This window comes from Physella acuta, unplaced genomic scaffold, assembly GCF_028476545.2.
Source record: "Physella acuta isolate Inbredline_101_S28 unplaced genomic scaffold, ASM2847654v3 ptg000102l, whole genome shotgun sequence".
NCBI lineage: Eukaryota > Metazoa > Mollusca > Gastropoda > Physidae > Physella > Physella acuta.
In genome coordinates, this window is record NW_026731622.1 from 317,591 (window position 1) to 333,575 (window position 15,985).

At 40.4% G+C, this 15,985-nt stretch overlaps 2 protein-coding genes across 2 annotated transcripts in view; both read left to right on the forward strand.

Moving 5' to 3' along the window:
• Positions 1–14,278, forward strand: part of LOC131930946 (C-type lectin-like) — a 48,789-nt gene extending 34,511 nt beyond the window's left edge. Inside the window, exon 9 of the mRNA XM_059287620.1 lies at positions 13,841–14,278. The gene's annotated coding sequence lies outside the window, so the exon portion shown is untranslated. The remainder of the gene's footprint in view (positions 1–13,840) is intronic.
• Positions 12,299–13,419, forward strand: LOC131931011 (fucolectin-7-like). Its single transcript, XM_059287695.1, has 2 exons — positions 12,299–12,519; positions 13,179–13,419. Exons 1-2 carry the CDS (start codon positions 12,299–12,301, stop codon positions 13,417–13,419), a joined length of 462 nt encoding a protein of 153 aa, XP_059143678.1.
• Positions 14,279–15,985: the final 1,707 nt, after the last annotated feature.

Consider the following 15,985-nt stretch of genomic DNA (forward strand, 5'->3'; position numbering starts at 1 on the left):
CGGGTTTACCTACACTACTGCATAAAAAACCTTGAGTGTACATTAATCACTCACCGAAATAATATGGTACAACACACTTCGGTGACCGCCTCTGTGTCAGAGACGTAGAGGAGCGCTCTCAGGGCCCCCACCCCCCGATTACACTACCGCATATGCGCGGCGTACGACCCCTGGCTCCTTAAAACTAACAGGCGCCATCGGCTAAAAAGCATCCTGTTAATAATGATGTAGATTTCGTCATTCGCTAAAGTGACACAAATGAAGAGGATTTTTTTTTCTTTAACACGTAAAAAAATTATTTGACGTGTTTTAAATATCAGTGTGACTAATGCAATATGCTAGCGTTACTAATGGTCTATTATTAGATGCTCGATCTCAATTTCTGACTGGATTGTCTAATAATAGATGCTTATTGCATCATTCGCAAAGTGACGAAACTCTACAGTAGGCTCCTCGTATTCAAAAAGTTATTTTTTCATCTTTCGCAAGGTGACGAAACTGTGCAGAAGGATTTCCTCGAGTTACAAAGTTATTTTTAGAAGCATGTTGTAGTTTTACTGCTGAATATAGTAGTATCCCTTACTCGCTATGCAGGATACTCGATTAACGGATGCCAAGTGCCAACTTAGTCGCTCTAAAACTCTGGGCGCCAAACCGTGTATTGACGAAAGTTGTACCCTATATGGCGCCGCCCGTAAGAAACTTTATTTTTTTTTCGCAGAAATATTCTCGGGAGTATTCTCATCTATTCCCTAAAGTTTCATGAACCGCAGCCAAGTTTTATTTTTTATATACCGTGTATAGAGAAAAAAAATCGCTCACCCCGGGGGGCGCCGCCCTTGCAATATTAAACAATATTTTTTTGCAGAACCCTACCATTGAGTGATCTAATCATCTCCCCGAAGTTTCATGGTACACGGATGAACGGTGTGAAACCGAAATTTTATAAACCGTATATAGAGAAAACTTGCACCCTCCCGTGGCGCCGCCCTTGCGAAATTAAAAATGATTTTTTACAGAACCCTTCCCTAGAGTTTTATAATGAACTCCCCAAAGTTTCATGCCTATCGGATGAACGGTGTCACTGCAATTCACTTTTATTATTTTTATATACCGTATATAGAGAAAAATCGCAGCCTCCCGTGGCGCCGCCTTTGCGAAATTAAAAATTATTTTTTTACAGAACCCTTCCCTAGAGTGGTATAATGAACTCCCCAAAGTCTCATGGCCAAACCAAAATCGACTTTTATTTTTATATACGGTATATAGAGAAAAACAAATCGCGCCCTGCCGGGGCGCCACTCCTGCGAATTTGAAATATTTTTTTTCGCAGAAACCTTCCCAGGAATATTCTCAACAACTTCCCAAAGTTTCACGGCGATGTGATGAGAGGTGTAGTAATGCATAAAGGACAGACACACACACACACACAAACATACATTGCTTTTTATTATTTTTATATACGGTATATAGAGAAAAACAAATCGCGCCCTGCCGGGGCGGCACCCCTGCGAATTTGAAATATTTTTTTTCGCAGAAACCTCCCAAGGAATATTCTCAACAACTTCCCAAAGTTTCACGGCGATGTGATGAGAGGTGTAGTAATGCATAAAGGACAGACAAACAAACACACACACATACATTGCTTTTTGTATATATAGATAGATACGTTCTTATTGTGTATTTATACTATACTAGCGTACCCGACCCCCGCGCGTTGCCGCGGGGATAGAATAAAGTTTGACGAAATATATTAGGATTTCACCAACGCGTTATTAATTATAATTATATGTTCTTAGACGCGTGACCTTCTTTTCTAAAAATGAGTTATTTAAATGTAAACAATGCCTGTTCTTGGATCATAAATATCAGGACACGGGTTTACCTACACTACCGCATAAAAACCTTGAGTGTACATTAATCACTCACCGAAATAATATGGTAGAACACACTTGGGTGACCGCCTCTGTGTCAGAGACGTAGAGGGGCGCTCTCAGGGCCCCCACCCCCCGATTACACTACCGCATAGGCGCGGCGTACGACCCCTAGCTCCTTAAAACTAACAGGCGCCATCGGCCAAATAGCATCCTGTTAATAATGATGCAGCTTTCGTCATTCGCTAAAGTGACACAAATGAACAGGATTTTTTTCTTTAACGCGTAAAAAAATTATTTGACGTATTTTAAATATCAGTGTGACTGATGCAATATGCTAGCGTTACTAATGGTCTATTATTAGATGCTCGATCTCAATTTCTGACTGAATTGTCTAATAATAGATGCTTATTGCATCATTCGCAAAGTGACGAAACTCTACAGTAGGCTCCTCAAATTCAAAAAGTTATTTTTTCATCTTTCGCAAGGTGACGAAACTGTACAGAAGGATTTACTCGCGTTACAAAGTTATTTTTAGAAGCCTGTTATAGTTTTACCGCTGAATATAGTAGTACCCCTTACTCGCTATGCAATATTTTTTTGCAGAACCCTACCATTGAGTGATCTAATCATCTCCCCAAGGTTTCATGGTACACAGATGAACGGTGTGAAACCGAAATTTTATAAACCGTATATAGATGTAACTAGGGGAAGTTACCAGAGACATAACGCAGTACAGCGCTGTCAACTTTGACACGACTGATGCAATAACACAGGTGTTGGCTGATAACGATCAGAAAGCCAAGGCGTAGTATCTTGGGAAGCGATACGATAAGAACGCAATACGGTCTGTCAACTTTGACGTGACAGGATGCAGATGGCTTATTAAATCGGACTGTACGACAGAAGCGGTGTAATTAACATTCTGATGCAACGATTAGAATCGATTACAAGTACGATTATGATAGAACCGAATACGATTACGAATACGAGGGGGATATATAGGAAGGCGACGGCTGAGCTCGCTGTCTCTCGGTCTCTCTCTCGATCAGTCAGTCAGTGAGGCAGTATCAAGTTGGTTATTGAACGGGTTAGCCGTATTGTGTTAAGAAGGACGATAGACATGTGCATTCAGTTATGTGAAGACTAGTGAGGACTGTTGGGGGTCAGTTGATTCAGACTATTATTGTGAAGCATTCCTTTTGATTTATTATATTATTGTGAAGCATTTCTTTGATTCATGTAATAAAAGGATCAATGGCGAACCTGCATCTTCGAGTGTCTATACTGTGGTCGATGTTGTATAGAATGAGTGGTTAGACTCGGTAACATTTGGCGTTGTCGAGCAGAACTCGTTAACATTTGGCCCTACAGGCAAATAGTCTCGTTACATTTGGCGCTGCGGACAGGATGAATTCAACTAGACTTGCCGCTTTAGGCACCCATAGTCAACCTTGTTCATAACTGTGTTTCGTGTGTGTGTGAATTCGGACATTCAGGAACAGTGAAAATTGAGGAACGAGGAAAATTTTTCATACACACACGGTAAGAAAGAACTCTTTTTTTTTTTTACTCAAGGAATAAAATGTCTACTCTGGACGAGAAGCAGACCCATATTGTGGTCCTGCCCAGAGAGTCCCACATTAACAAATTTTACGGGGACGGTGATCCAGCTTTAACCAACAGGTTCAGTGAAGAGGTCAAAGCGGCCTGGGCCTCGAGACACATGTCACCAGAGGAAAGATTAAGACTGCTGATGGGCAGTATAGGAGAGACGGTTAGGGCAGAGGTCAAATGCCACGATAAAACCATCCAATCAGATCCAGATAAGGTGCTGGATCTAATTATGGAGACCTTTGGGGAGAGACGGTCGAGATCGCAACTGCTATCGGGGTTCGTAGGCTTAAAGCAGAGAATGGCGGAGAGTGTGATGGAGTATTCACACCGAATGAACAGGGCCTTTGATTCGGTAAAGGGCAAAACACCTGACATTGATGTACGCCTACTGAGGGACCATTTCATCGAGGGGCTAGCAACCCCGATCTTAAGGAGAGAGTTGAAAGAGGAGGTCCACAAAGACCCGCAGTTGACCTTCCTTCAGGTCAGGAACTCAGCGATCCGCAGGTCCGAGGATGAGGACCAATCGAACTGTTCGGTGGACAAAGTCTCTGTGCCGGAACAGAAACAATTCCCACCCACAGGGACCGGCACGGTGGAAACCATGTTGGCTCAACTGTTGGCCCACCTGGATAAGGTTGACCAACGATTGGAGAGGTTAGAAAGCAGGTCAACAGCTGAGAATCAGGAAAAGAACGGGACAAAACAGAGACAGGTTGGACAGCCGCGACCTGCCGGTCCATCGCTCCGGTGGACGGCTGACGGTCGACCAATTTGCTTGTCCTGCTCACAACCCGGACATATGGCACGGTACTGTCCGGTGAAACGATCGCCCTCTGTAAGGCAGGTCAAGGCTACAGAGCGGCGAGGTTATGGCTTAAGAAACAAAATGGGACAAACAATGAAAGAGTCTCAAACAAGACTCGAAGAGAAATTATCAGATATTGAAAAAATGAACTGTGAAATGAACTTGGATGTTAAAAAGTTTCAAGTGAACAATTTGTTGGCTGAGAAAAATGATGATAAGGAAGAAATTGGTAGACTTAAGAATGAGATCTCAAGGTTAACCATGAAACTGGATAGGGAAAGTTCATGAAAAGTAAAAGCACAGGAGAAACGTTCATCTGTAGAGTGTCTGTTATCTGAAGAAGAAAATAGAAACTTTGTACCTGGTTTTGCAAAAAATGCCGCACCGTTGCATGACTTAAGAAACAAAATGACAAAGAAACACAGTAAGGAGAAAAAGAAAGGCAAAACACAACTGATAGGTGAATTATGGACTGAGGAATGCCTGAACTCGTTTAAGCTACTGAAAAAGGCTTTGACAGAGGCGCCGATATTAGGATACGCAGACTTTGACAAGCCATTTCGGCTAGAAATTGACGCCAGCTCTAAAGGTCTGGGAGCTGTGCTATCACAACAACAAGAGCAAGGTTTCAGGGTTATTGCGTATGCCAGTCGAGCTCTGAAGGAATCAGAGAAGAACATGACAAATTACAGCGCCATGAAACTAGAACTTTTAACATTAAAATGGGCTGTGACTGAAAAATTCAGGGACTATCTATTAGGTGCTAAATGTGTGGTATACACTGACAATAACCCCCTCAGTCACCTAAAGACAGCAAAGTTGGGATCCATCGAACAGCGATGGGCAGCAGAATTGGCACTCTTTGACCTGGAGATAAAATATCGCCCGGGGCGGTCCAATGGCAATGCGGACGCTTTATCAAGGAATCCGTACGAGAGACCGGGCGATGAGGAAGAAACGCTGACAGGAATATGTGAGGTCAGAGCGTCAACAGATATCCCTCACGGGGTGCAAGTGATGCAAAACGGACAGACCGGGGTGGAGCACATATCCACAGAGCCCGGACATATGGACATTAGTGATTTTAATTGCCTTAATCACAAAGAGATAAGAGATGCCCAGAGAACGGATAGTGGCTTACAGCCGCTGTTGAAACACGTCCAGGAACAAAAATTCCCAGGAAGAAGGGAAAGAGAACAATTTGGTCGAGAAACAAAGAAAATACTGAGTCAGTGGGACCGTCTCAGTATAAAGGATGGTGTTCTCATGCGGAGAATTCATGACCAAATTGATGGGACAATACACCAGGTGGTGGTGCCTGGACAATTACGAGAAGAAGTGCTAAGGTTGGCACATGACAGGGCAGGACACCAGGGTCAGGACAGGACGCACAAAATATTACGACGGAGGTGTTACTGGCCCAATATGGAAATGGAGGTCAAACGCCATTGTGAGGCTTGTGTGAGGTGTCAGCATGCGAAAATGCCAGTTGTCAAAATGAGACAGCCATCAGGACACCTACTAGCGACAAAACCACTAGAGATTGTGGCTATGGACTTTACGTCGTTGGAGCAATCATCGGATGGGACGGAACATGTGTTGGTAATGACTGATGTATTCACCAAATGGACTGTGGCGGTGCCCACACGAGATCAGACTGCCAAAACAGTGGCAAAGGTCTTAATAGAACATTGGTTCATCAAATATGGCATACCAAGACAATTACACTCTGACCAAGGAAGGGCCTTTGAGTCAGAAGTAATTAACCAACTGTGCAGCCACTACGGGATCAACAAATCTAGAACAACCACATTTAATCCGAAAGGAAACGGACAGTGCGAGCGGTCAACCGCAGCATGCATGATTTGCTGCGTACTCTAGAACCTGAACAGAAAAAACGTTGGCCTGATTTTCTCCCAGAGTTGGTATATCTATACAACTGCACCCCCCATGCCACAACCGGCTTTTCGCCACACATGTTGCTGTTCGGACGGGAGGCTCGACTCCCTCTTGACTTGTTCCTAGGAAAAAAGGAGAGTATGACTGGCTCATACACTGCACTGGAATATGTGAATGAACATATGAGACGAATTAGAGAAATGTACAGGGTAGTACAGGAAAGACTAGAACATGAAGCACGGCGAAGGGAACCGCCGGTACAGACAAAGGACCCGCCACTCAAACTGAACGACAGGGTATTACTGCGTAGCCACCCGTTAGGCAGAAACAAAATCCACGACCTCTGGGGACAGGAGATATGGCAAGTCGTGGAGATGCCTAAAGTAGCAGGTGGCCCCTTTAAGATAAGACCCATCGATCACGCCAAACCGGATCGGTGGGCGAATATTGCTCAATTAAAGAAATATTGTCATAGTCAAGAAGAGCAGTTACACACAAGGAAACCCAAGACAATTAGGGAACCGGAAACTATAACGGAAATTCACATACCCATCCCGGAACCATGTCACCATCAACAGAACAACAGCGATACACAAGTGGAGGATAACGGCAACGAAGAGGATCCCGTTCCTCCCAGAAGCAGAGAGACAGTAGACCATCAGATAAGTGGTCCGCGGAGAAGTTTGAGAAACAGAAAGAATACGAAATTTTTTGTCAGCAACCATCAATTCTTTCATGGTCGCGCTGGTATGAGAACAGACTGTTCAAAAAGTCATAAAAGTGAACTGGTGAAGGCACCAAACGAAAAAAGGTGGATGTGAATTCTAGAACTGTTTTGTGTCTGGGGAAGATGATGTAGACACATTTGATATGTGAAATAGGGATAACTGTCAATCTTATACGAATGTGACGACATTGACAGTGAGTGGAACAATACATTTTTTTTTACGGTGGTGCGATTGACTTTGAAGGACTGCACCTGCCAAGCGTTGTTTGTGGTTGATAACACACAAAAAAAGGCAGGGGTGGATGTAACTAGGGGAAGTTACCAGAGACATAACGCAGTACAGCGCTGTCAACTTTGACACGACTGATGCAATAACACAGGTGTTGGCTGATAACGATCAGAAAGCCAAGGCGTAGTATCTTGGGAAGCGATACGATAAGAACGCAATACGGTCTGTCAACTTTGACGTGACAGGATGCAGATGGCTTATTAAATCGGACTGTACGACAGAAGCGGTGTAATTAACATTCTGATGCAACGATTAGAATCGATTACAAGTACGATTATGATAGAACCGAATACGATTACGAATACGAGGGGGATATATAGGAAGGCGACGGCTGAGCTCGCTGTCTCTCGGTCTCTCTCTCGATCAGTCAGTCAGTGAGGCAGTATCAAGTTGGTTATTGAACGGGTTAGCCGTATTGTGTTAAGAAGGACGATAGACATGTGCATTCAGTTATGTGAAGACTAGTGAGGACTGTTGGGGGTCAGTTGATTCAGACTATTATTGTGAAGCATTCCTTTTGATTTATTATATTATTGTGAAGCATTTCTTTGATTCATGTAATAAAAGGATCAATAGCGAACCTGCATCTTCGAGTATCTATACTGTGGTCGATGTTGTGTAGAATGAGTGGTTAGACTCGGTAACATTTGGCGTTGTCGAGCAGAACTCGTTAACATTTGGCCCTACAGGCAAATAGTCTCGTTACATAGAGAAAAATAGCAGCCGCCCGTGGCGCCGCCCTTGCGAAACTAAAAAAGGATTTCTTTTACAGAACCCTTCCCTGAATTGTTCTAACCAACTCCCCCAAAGTCTCATGGCTATCGGATAACGGTGTCTCACCAAAATCGACTTATTTTTATAAACCGTATATAGAGAAAGATCGCACCCTCCCGTGGCGCCGCCCTTGCGAAATTAATTTTTTTTTTTTTAAAGAACCCTTCCCTAGAGTTGTATAATGAACTCCCCTATCGAATAAACGGTGTCACTGCAATTCACTTTTATTATGTTTATATACCGTAAATAGAGAAAAATCGGACCCTCCCGTGGCGCCGCCCTTGCGAAATTAAAATTTTTTTTTTTACAGAACCCATCCCTAGAGTTGTATAATGAACTCCCCACAGTCTCATGGCTATCGGATGAACGGTGCCAAACAAAAATCGACTTTTATTTTTATATACCGTATATAGAAAAAAAACAAATCGCGCCGTGTCGGGGCGCCACCCCTGCGAATTTGAAATATTTTATTCGCAGAAACCTCCCCAGGAATATTCTCAACAACTTCCTAAAGTTTCATGGCGATCGTGTAAACGGAGTCACGGCAATTCACTTTTATTATTTTTATATACCGTATATAGAGAAAAATCGCACCCTCCCGTGGCGCCGCCCTTGCGAAATTAAAAATTATTTTTGTACAAAAACCTTCTCTAGAGTGTTCTAATCAACTCCCCGAAGTTTCATGCCTATCGGATGAACATTGTGAAATCAAAATAGACTTTTATTTTTTTATACCGTATATAGAGAAAAATCGCACCCTCCCGTGGCGCCGCCCTTGCAAAATTAAAAATGATTTTTGTACAGAACCCTTCTCTAGAGTGTTCTTATCAACTCCCCAAAGTTTCACGCCTATCGGATGAACAGTGTGAAATCAAAAAAGACTTTTATTTTTATATACGGTATATAGAGAAAAACAAATCGCGCCCTGCCGGGGCGCCACCCCTGCGAATTTGAAATTTTTTTTTCGCAGAAACCTCCCCAGGAATATTCTCAACAACTTTCCAAAGTTTCACGGCGATGTGATGAGAGGTGTAGTAATGCATAAAGGACACACAGACACACACACACACAGACATACATTGCTTTTTATATATATAGATTAGTATGTAGTTTTGTAAAAATGTTATAGGCTTACAGTTAATTTGTTTTTTTTTTAAGCAAACAAACACAGTAGCATCATAAGGCTGGGGCAGAGGTGCGGTCAGCAAAGGATGACAACATTTAGGCGTGACACCATGACAAGACATTTAAAATTTACTGTCAAAACTAAGTTGTATCCAGATAAAATAATAAAAGATTGGTGAGAGAGGGTTAACACCACTCCGAAAATGCAAAATTGTTGGGGACGATGGGGTGGCATCTTTAGTAAACACGTAGGATAACACCCGACCTTGTGACGCTACTAACCAAACAATTTTTTTTTATTGTTCATGAATATATTTAGATCTGTTTTTTGTGGTCATGGGGGAGCCCAGGATGTACCGGGTTACACGACCGCCGGGGTGCCGGCTGATGCGTCCGTGCTGAATCAAGTAGTAACGCTGACGCGCTGCGGCGGACATCCAATCAACGGATCCTAGGTGCAAAGATAGCCGCTGGGAAGCTCTGGGTGGCTAACTGCAGCGGCGCCTCCCCCGAAATAAAATAAAATTTAATGGCAGAAACCTTCCCAAAAGTCAGAGTAGCTTTCATGCACCTTTTCATGAAAAATGCCAGGGAAAAAAACTTTCTTTTGGAGTCATCTCAACGATTTCACAAAATTTCTCGGCGATTGGACGAAAACCAAAAACGTATAGTGTCGGTAGCGCCATATTGTTTAAAGATTAATTTCATAAAAAAATGGAAATGTAATTAAGGTAAAGATATAGTGATATTATTGCGGATTGGCCCTGTTTGACCCCCCCCCCCCCCCACAGAATCCCACTACTTGTAAAGTAAGAAAGGGCTGAAGGGCCTTTTTGGAACTTTTAATTATTTCTACAATAGAAAAGAAACTGAATTTTAATTTATTTTCAAAATTATTTGTATAAAACAAATATTAAAATTCCAACGTAAAATTTTTATTCTTTTAAGATGTAAAAGAGCACCTAAATGGCTTGGGCCCCTGTGCCTTGCTTACGCTAGCTTTACGGTAGCTACGCCACTGAACCCTTGAGGGTAAGTTGATTTTAAATGTTAACATAACTGAATGTGCTCGTGTATCGTATTTTTCAAAAGTTGAAAAAAATCATTGTTTTGCAGCCGTAAATTATTATAGTGTAAATTTCAGAGATTGTCGAAAAGACGATAATTTTTCCTGCATATAGTTCGAAACAGTTTAATAATAAACATGAATAACTATGAGAAAAACTGAAATATATACTTAAATAGAAAGGCCTATTCATTCATATTTATTTTTGGATAATAATCAAGTAAGATTATCGTCTAGAAAGGTGATAATTGATAACAGATACACAACGATGGATATTTAAAAGACTATTTAACACTCGAAATAATCACTTAATTAATTGAAATAATCGTTTTTCTCTATATATTTTGCTATTTTTTGCCTTGGTGTCACCCCCCTAAATGGTGTCACCCGGTGCGGTCAACCTCCCCCCCCCCGCCCCCCCCCCCCCATTTGCTACGCCGCTGACACACACACAAACACTCATTTTAATGCAATTATTCAAATGTATCTTTTACACGGGGAATAATCAAATATGCATGAAGGATAAAGACATATTTATAGGATCGGTAAGTTAATTTATCTTTCTTTCTTTAAAGTCATTGAGTATATAGCTTTATTAGAATACTATTTATTAATGATTGTTACATGTTTTACATATCAATTGCCTAAGGCAAAGTCAAAAGAAATGGTGCGCGGACCTTTGACCATAGGAGCTTTGACCATAGGGGCTTTGACCATAAGAGGATCGACCACAACTGTTTTCTCAGCAGAAGGTCTTTGATCACAGGTGGTTTGTCCAATGCGGGCGTTTGATAACAAGCGCTTTGTCTGTATATAGTAAGGATTAATATTGGGTAATGGGGGACAGTGTTACTTCTTTGACAATACTGTTGGCATGCTGTTTTATCCTTTATGTATGCTATGTATTTTCAAGAACATCTTCATTATTAATGTGTGAACCTTTTTTATATTTTACATTATTTATGTTCCATTTTCATTTATTTCTAAAATAAATCTATGACGCCTTGCACCAGCCTGTATGTGGAGACTAACATATCGTTATTGACTTTTTTTTTGTACATGTTAATTTTTATTAATGTACTCTCAGGAAATATTTTTAAAATCGTGTTAAGTGTATCATAAATTAAAATCAAATAACAGTTCAAAATGTATATTTTAATATCTATATATTATGATTAATTCCCCCCTCCCTATGTGGCCAAAGCCCCACTGTGGCCGATCCCCCTATGGTCAAACCCCGTGTGGTTAGCCCCCTATGGTGAAACCCCCTATGGTCAAAGCTCAGCTGTGGTCAAACCCCCTATTGTCAAACCTCCTATGGTCAAAGCACCTGTGGTCAAAGCACCTACTACTATTCTACGTCAATATTTGAACGTGTTCTATATTGACGCTTTCGGTGTGTTTTTTTCCATTGTATTCACATTAAGAAAGACATTTAATAATTACTTTATAAAACCAATGCCGATTGGCCAGCAAGGTGCTATGTCTCGATCTAACCCGGTGTACTTTTTTTGTATACCAGAGCTTGTCTTATCCAGCTAGTATCCTGTTCCATGTATTGCGGTGAAGTAGATATTGTGTGCCGTTATACAGTTTCGACGACAGCCCAACAATCTTTCTCTGCAATAGTAAATGATCCCCATTTATATTTAACGATGCACCTGAGAAAACGGTAGCTAACATTTTTAAATGAACAGTGTTCAAAATAAATAGCCAAGTCATTTTTTGTGTACGTTAAATCTATACTTGTAGCTAAAGGACAATACTTTGTTTAATTAACTGAAGGTGATCAATTAATCATACGCTGTAAAATGATAGCCGAGATCTGAGTTAACAGAAATAGGAATGTTGCCCCTCGTTGTATCCTGTAAATGTATCGTACTAAGAGAGAGTTAGTCGGGTTAAAGACTAAAGCAATCAGCAGCTAGTCAATAAGTTGCTTTAATTCAGGCGTGTCATTAAAGGTCAATGCGTTTAATAACAAAAGTAGAGAAGGTTGTAAAAAATTTGTATTTAATTGTCATTCTTCGTTGTGCGGAAGCACTACATCGCATTTGTCGCATCATTCTTGGAGACTGCTAAAATAAATGTTCGCACTATTTTGTCTTTACATCGCAGCATGAGTGTTGTGTCTGACAGTCTCTTTAACGCAGCGCTGTACAAACCAGCCTATGTCAGTTCGGTGTATACAACCATCTCTCTGCCAGCTAGTAATGCTAATGACGGTAACGATAGTGTGAGTTTAGCCAGCTGCACCCATACTAATGTGGACGACCCTGGATGGTGGATGGTGGATCTCAGAGGTCTCTACAGAGTGGAGCAGATTGTTCTAGTAAACAGGTGAATTACAATGTTGTGATGAAAATTAATGAATATTCTATTTATACTGTGTTATTTCTAATTCGCGTGTATTTTAATTTAGTGGAAAACACCGAGAAAATGGAAAATGATGAATAAATGTTTTAAAGGTCATAGTTTTGTTTATGCTAATCAAGTATGGTATAATAATTTTTAAGTAGCATAATTACTATAAGTTGTGAAAAAGGTATTTTCAAATCGCCTTAGTCCCATTCATTTCACGCTTCTAGTTAAACTTTATTATTAATATTGATTCTCTAATTAAAAACTTATTACAGTCATTTCACGTTTTAGATTGTGCTGCATTCATCATCAAAATAAAACAAAGGTTAAAACAAATTTAAAATTCTAAGTTGTCAAACATGGTTTACGTTTAATTTTTTAGTCGGCAAATGGGGTAATAATAATGTGTATTTTATGACACTATGTAAAGTAAGGTATTATAAAGGAGATGACACTGTATAATGAATGAATGTGCATTGTATGGTTCTATAAAGTATACTGTATAAAGTATAATACTGTGTAATATATGATAATATTTAATATATGATACTGTATAATATATGATCCTGTGTAATATTAAATGTATGATACTGTATAATATATGATACTGTATAAAATGTCTTCCTTTCGCCTCACAGGGGAGACGACAACAACTCATCTCTCAGAACTCAGAATTATCAGTTTGACGTGTTTCGGTCTGACCCAAGGTTGTCTAGTGGCTTCCCCACTGACCCTGGCGAGGTGTGCTACAAGAGAATAGAACCAGTTGGACAGGGAGCGACCTTGACACAGATATGTGACTACCCAATCATGGGGAGATTTGTCCGATTTACTAGGTTCATATTTCATTTACATAAATTTCGTAGCACACCAAGATAACCTATATATTGTTTGTTTTATAGAGGACATATTTGCAAATTCATTCTCTTAAAGTCATTATTTGAAGAATAGCCTGTCTATATCGTAATTCAGAATGCAGGTATTGGAAAATGGATCTCGATTTAAGGCTGATAGGTGTCATGGATATTTCATGATGATCATATGTTAGAGTAATTTTAAAAATGAGTAAACTCAAAACATTCAGGTTATATGTGAAGTATATAATATTCCTATATTCAGTATTTTACATTATTACGCATGGGTTGGGTGTTTTGTATAACCATATAAAATGCGGATTTTACATGTAAAATGTGTTTATATCTATCTATCTCTCTATACATATATATATATATATATATATATTTATATATATATATATATATATATATATATATATATATATATATATTCTCTCCGATAGATTCGGCTTGGACAACATAAATATTTGTGAGGTGAAAGTGATGGTCAGCTACGCATCCTACAGGGACTACTACTTCACCGTTACCAGAAATCATTTCCTGCAAGTTTCGCCTTTTCTCACAACCACCACCACCAGCGCCCTGGCTTGTACAGCTCTGTGTCAACGACGTCGTGACAGCGATACGTGCACCGCCGTCAACTGGGTTCGAACCACGAAACTCTGTCAGATGTTAAAGGTTGACCCACGCATAAAATTTACATTAACATATGACGGCAATACAGATGTTTACATAGAGGCTTAGTTGTGTTTTAATTTAAATGAGAATCTGAAATTATGTAATTGTTTTAAATTTGGATTGTTCGTAACATAATTGTTTTTTTTAAATGGTTGTAAGTCTAATTTGGTGAAAAAAAACATTGTATTTATCCTTTACTTGAGGCGGGAATTTGGGGGGGGGGGTAATTTAGGGAAAATCTAATTATACTTGACATTTGGCAATACGGTGCTTGATGTAAATTTTTGGGATGGCACGATTTACCACAATTATTGCGCCATCATTGATGGACTAACTCATTTAACGATTATTAACACTAGAGTTTTATATATTTTTACAAAATCAGTTTTGGAGTTTTTAACATGTTACACATTGTAACACATTGTGACAACTTTTATGGCATTTTGTTTATATCTAGCAGCATCGGGAAATAAAACCTAAAGTTTGTAAGTTTTTCGATTGTCTATGTCAGTGTTTAAGGAACGAAAGGGGTTTTTATGGCCCTACGGCAGATGTTTCGACCTGAAGCTACGACCTCCTCGTGGTCGCGGAAGGGGACCCGGGTTTTTACCCGGGGAGCTAGCGGTAGCTAGGGGTCTTTAATCTGTACGCCCGAGACCTAAGGAAGGAGCCGCTGTAGGATTTTCGTAGGACGAGCTCCGAAGAGCCTGGTACGTCGGACTCCCAAGTCCCCTACATGGGCGAGCCGGGAGATTTGTCCACACTAGACGGGCGAATCTCCGTTGCTTGCTCTAAATAGCGTGGGGGAGGAGAGGTGCAAGACTGCCGGGAACCAAGAAGGGTTTTGCTCTCGACCCTAACCAGATGTCTTGACTTTAAGCTGCGGCCTTTACATGGTTTCGGATGTGTGCCACTAGTCGAACATAGATCATAACATACGATATATAAATGAACTACCTATGTAAAGGGAATATATTTTCGATAAGTGAGCGCCCAGTGTTTACTTTTTTAGACATACCAGCATATAACTTTAGTTATGATACACTTTTTAATGCATTATTTCATTTGTGATTATGATTATTTTTTGTGATTTGTTAATGTAATAAAGCTTTTTCCCTTAAACATTTTTATGTGAGATTTATTTTCCACTTTTTAGTCATTTGTTTAAAAAAGTGATTATTTATATTTATAATTCTCTTCATGGAGGGACAATGCGGGACAAGACGTCAACGCACCCCGAACGTCCCCCTCTGTCGCTTTCCAGGCATGCTCAATAGAGCATATCGCTACCACCCCCACCACACTAGTCTGGTGAGCTGTTTACAGTCGAAGAGCCGGGTTGAATTAGTAATGACTAGTAGGGGCAGATAATTTAGATTTTGTAACGATTTGAAACTAAGGGGAGGTAATAACAAATTATCTTTTTATTGTCGTCTGTAAACTGTAGCCACAGACGGCTGCATTCACGGGGGGAGGGGGTGGGGGAAAGGAATGGAAAGTGAGATTGAGGATAATCGTCCTTCACGAGCTACTGATTGTGTTGTAAAGCAAAATATTTTCAGTCAAAGCATTGGTTGTGTCGAATTTACAAAAAATGAATTACTGAAAAATAGAAAATAAAACAACTAAATAATGGCGTATGCTACGTCGCGGGTCAGCTCGTATTACGTTAAAATTCGTCAAGTAGCTTATGATCTCTAGAAATTGATTTACCTGCCCTTGTCGACGAAATCAGTCAACCGTGAACTGAAAATAGTTCACTCTCGACGGCTATCTGATCAGTGCTTTTTTTCAGATTTTTTTCTCTTGGAGGTGTGGGGGGAGGGCAGACTAAATTTCCCGGGAGGTGCGGACACTGTTAAAAGTACTTATTTTTCTATATAAATTATATTTCGTTCGGATGCCTGAAA

Excerpts from the sequence above, each read along its gene's own strand:
- LOC131931011 (XM_059287695.1), top strand. The coding sequence starts at position 12,299 with ATGAGTGTTGTGTCTGACAGTCTCTTTAACGCAGCGCTGTACAAACCA. Across the intron at positions 12,520-13,178 it reads CAGATTGTTCTAGTAAACAG|GGGAGACGACAACAACTCAT; the intron begins GTGAATTACAAT and ends TTCGCCTCACAG.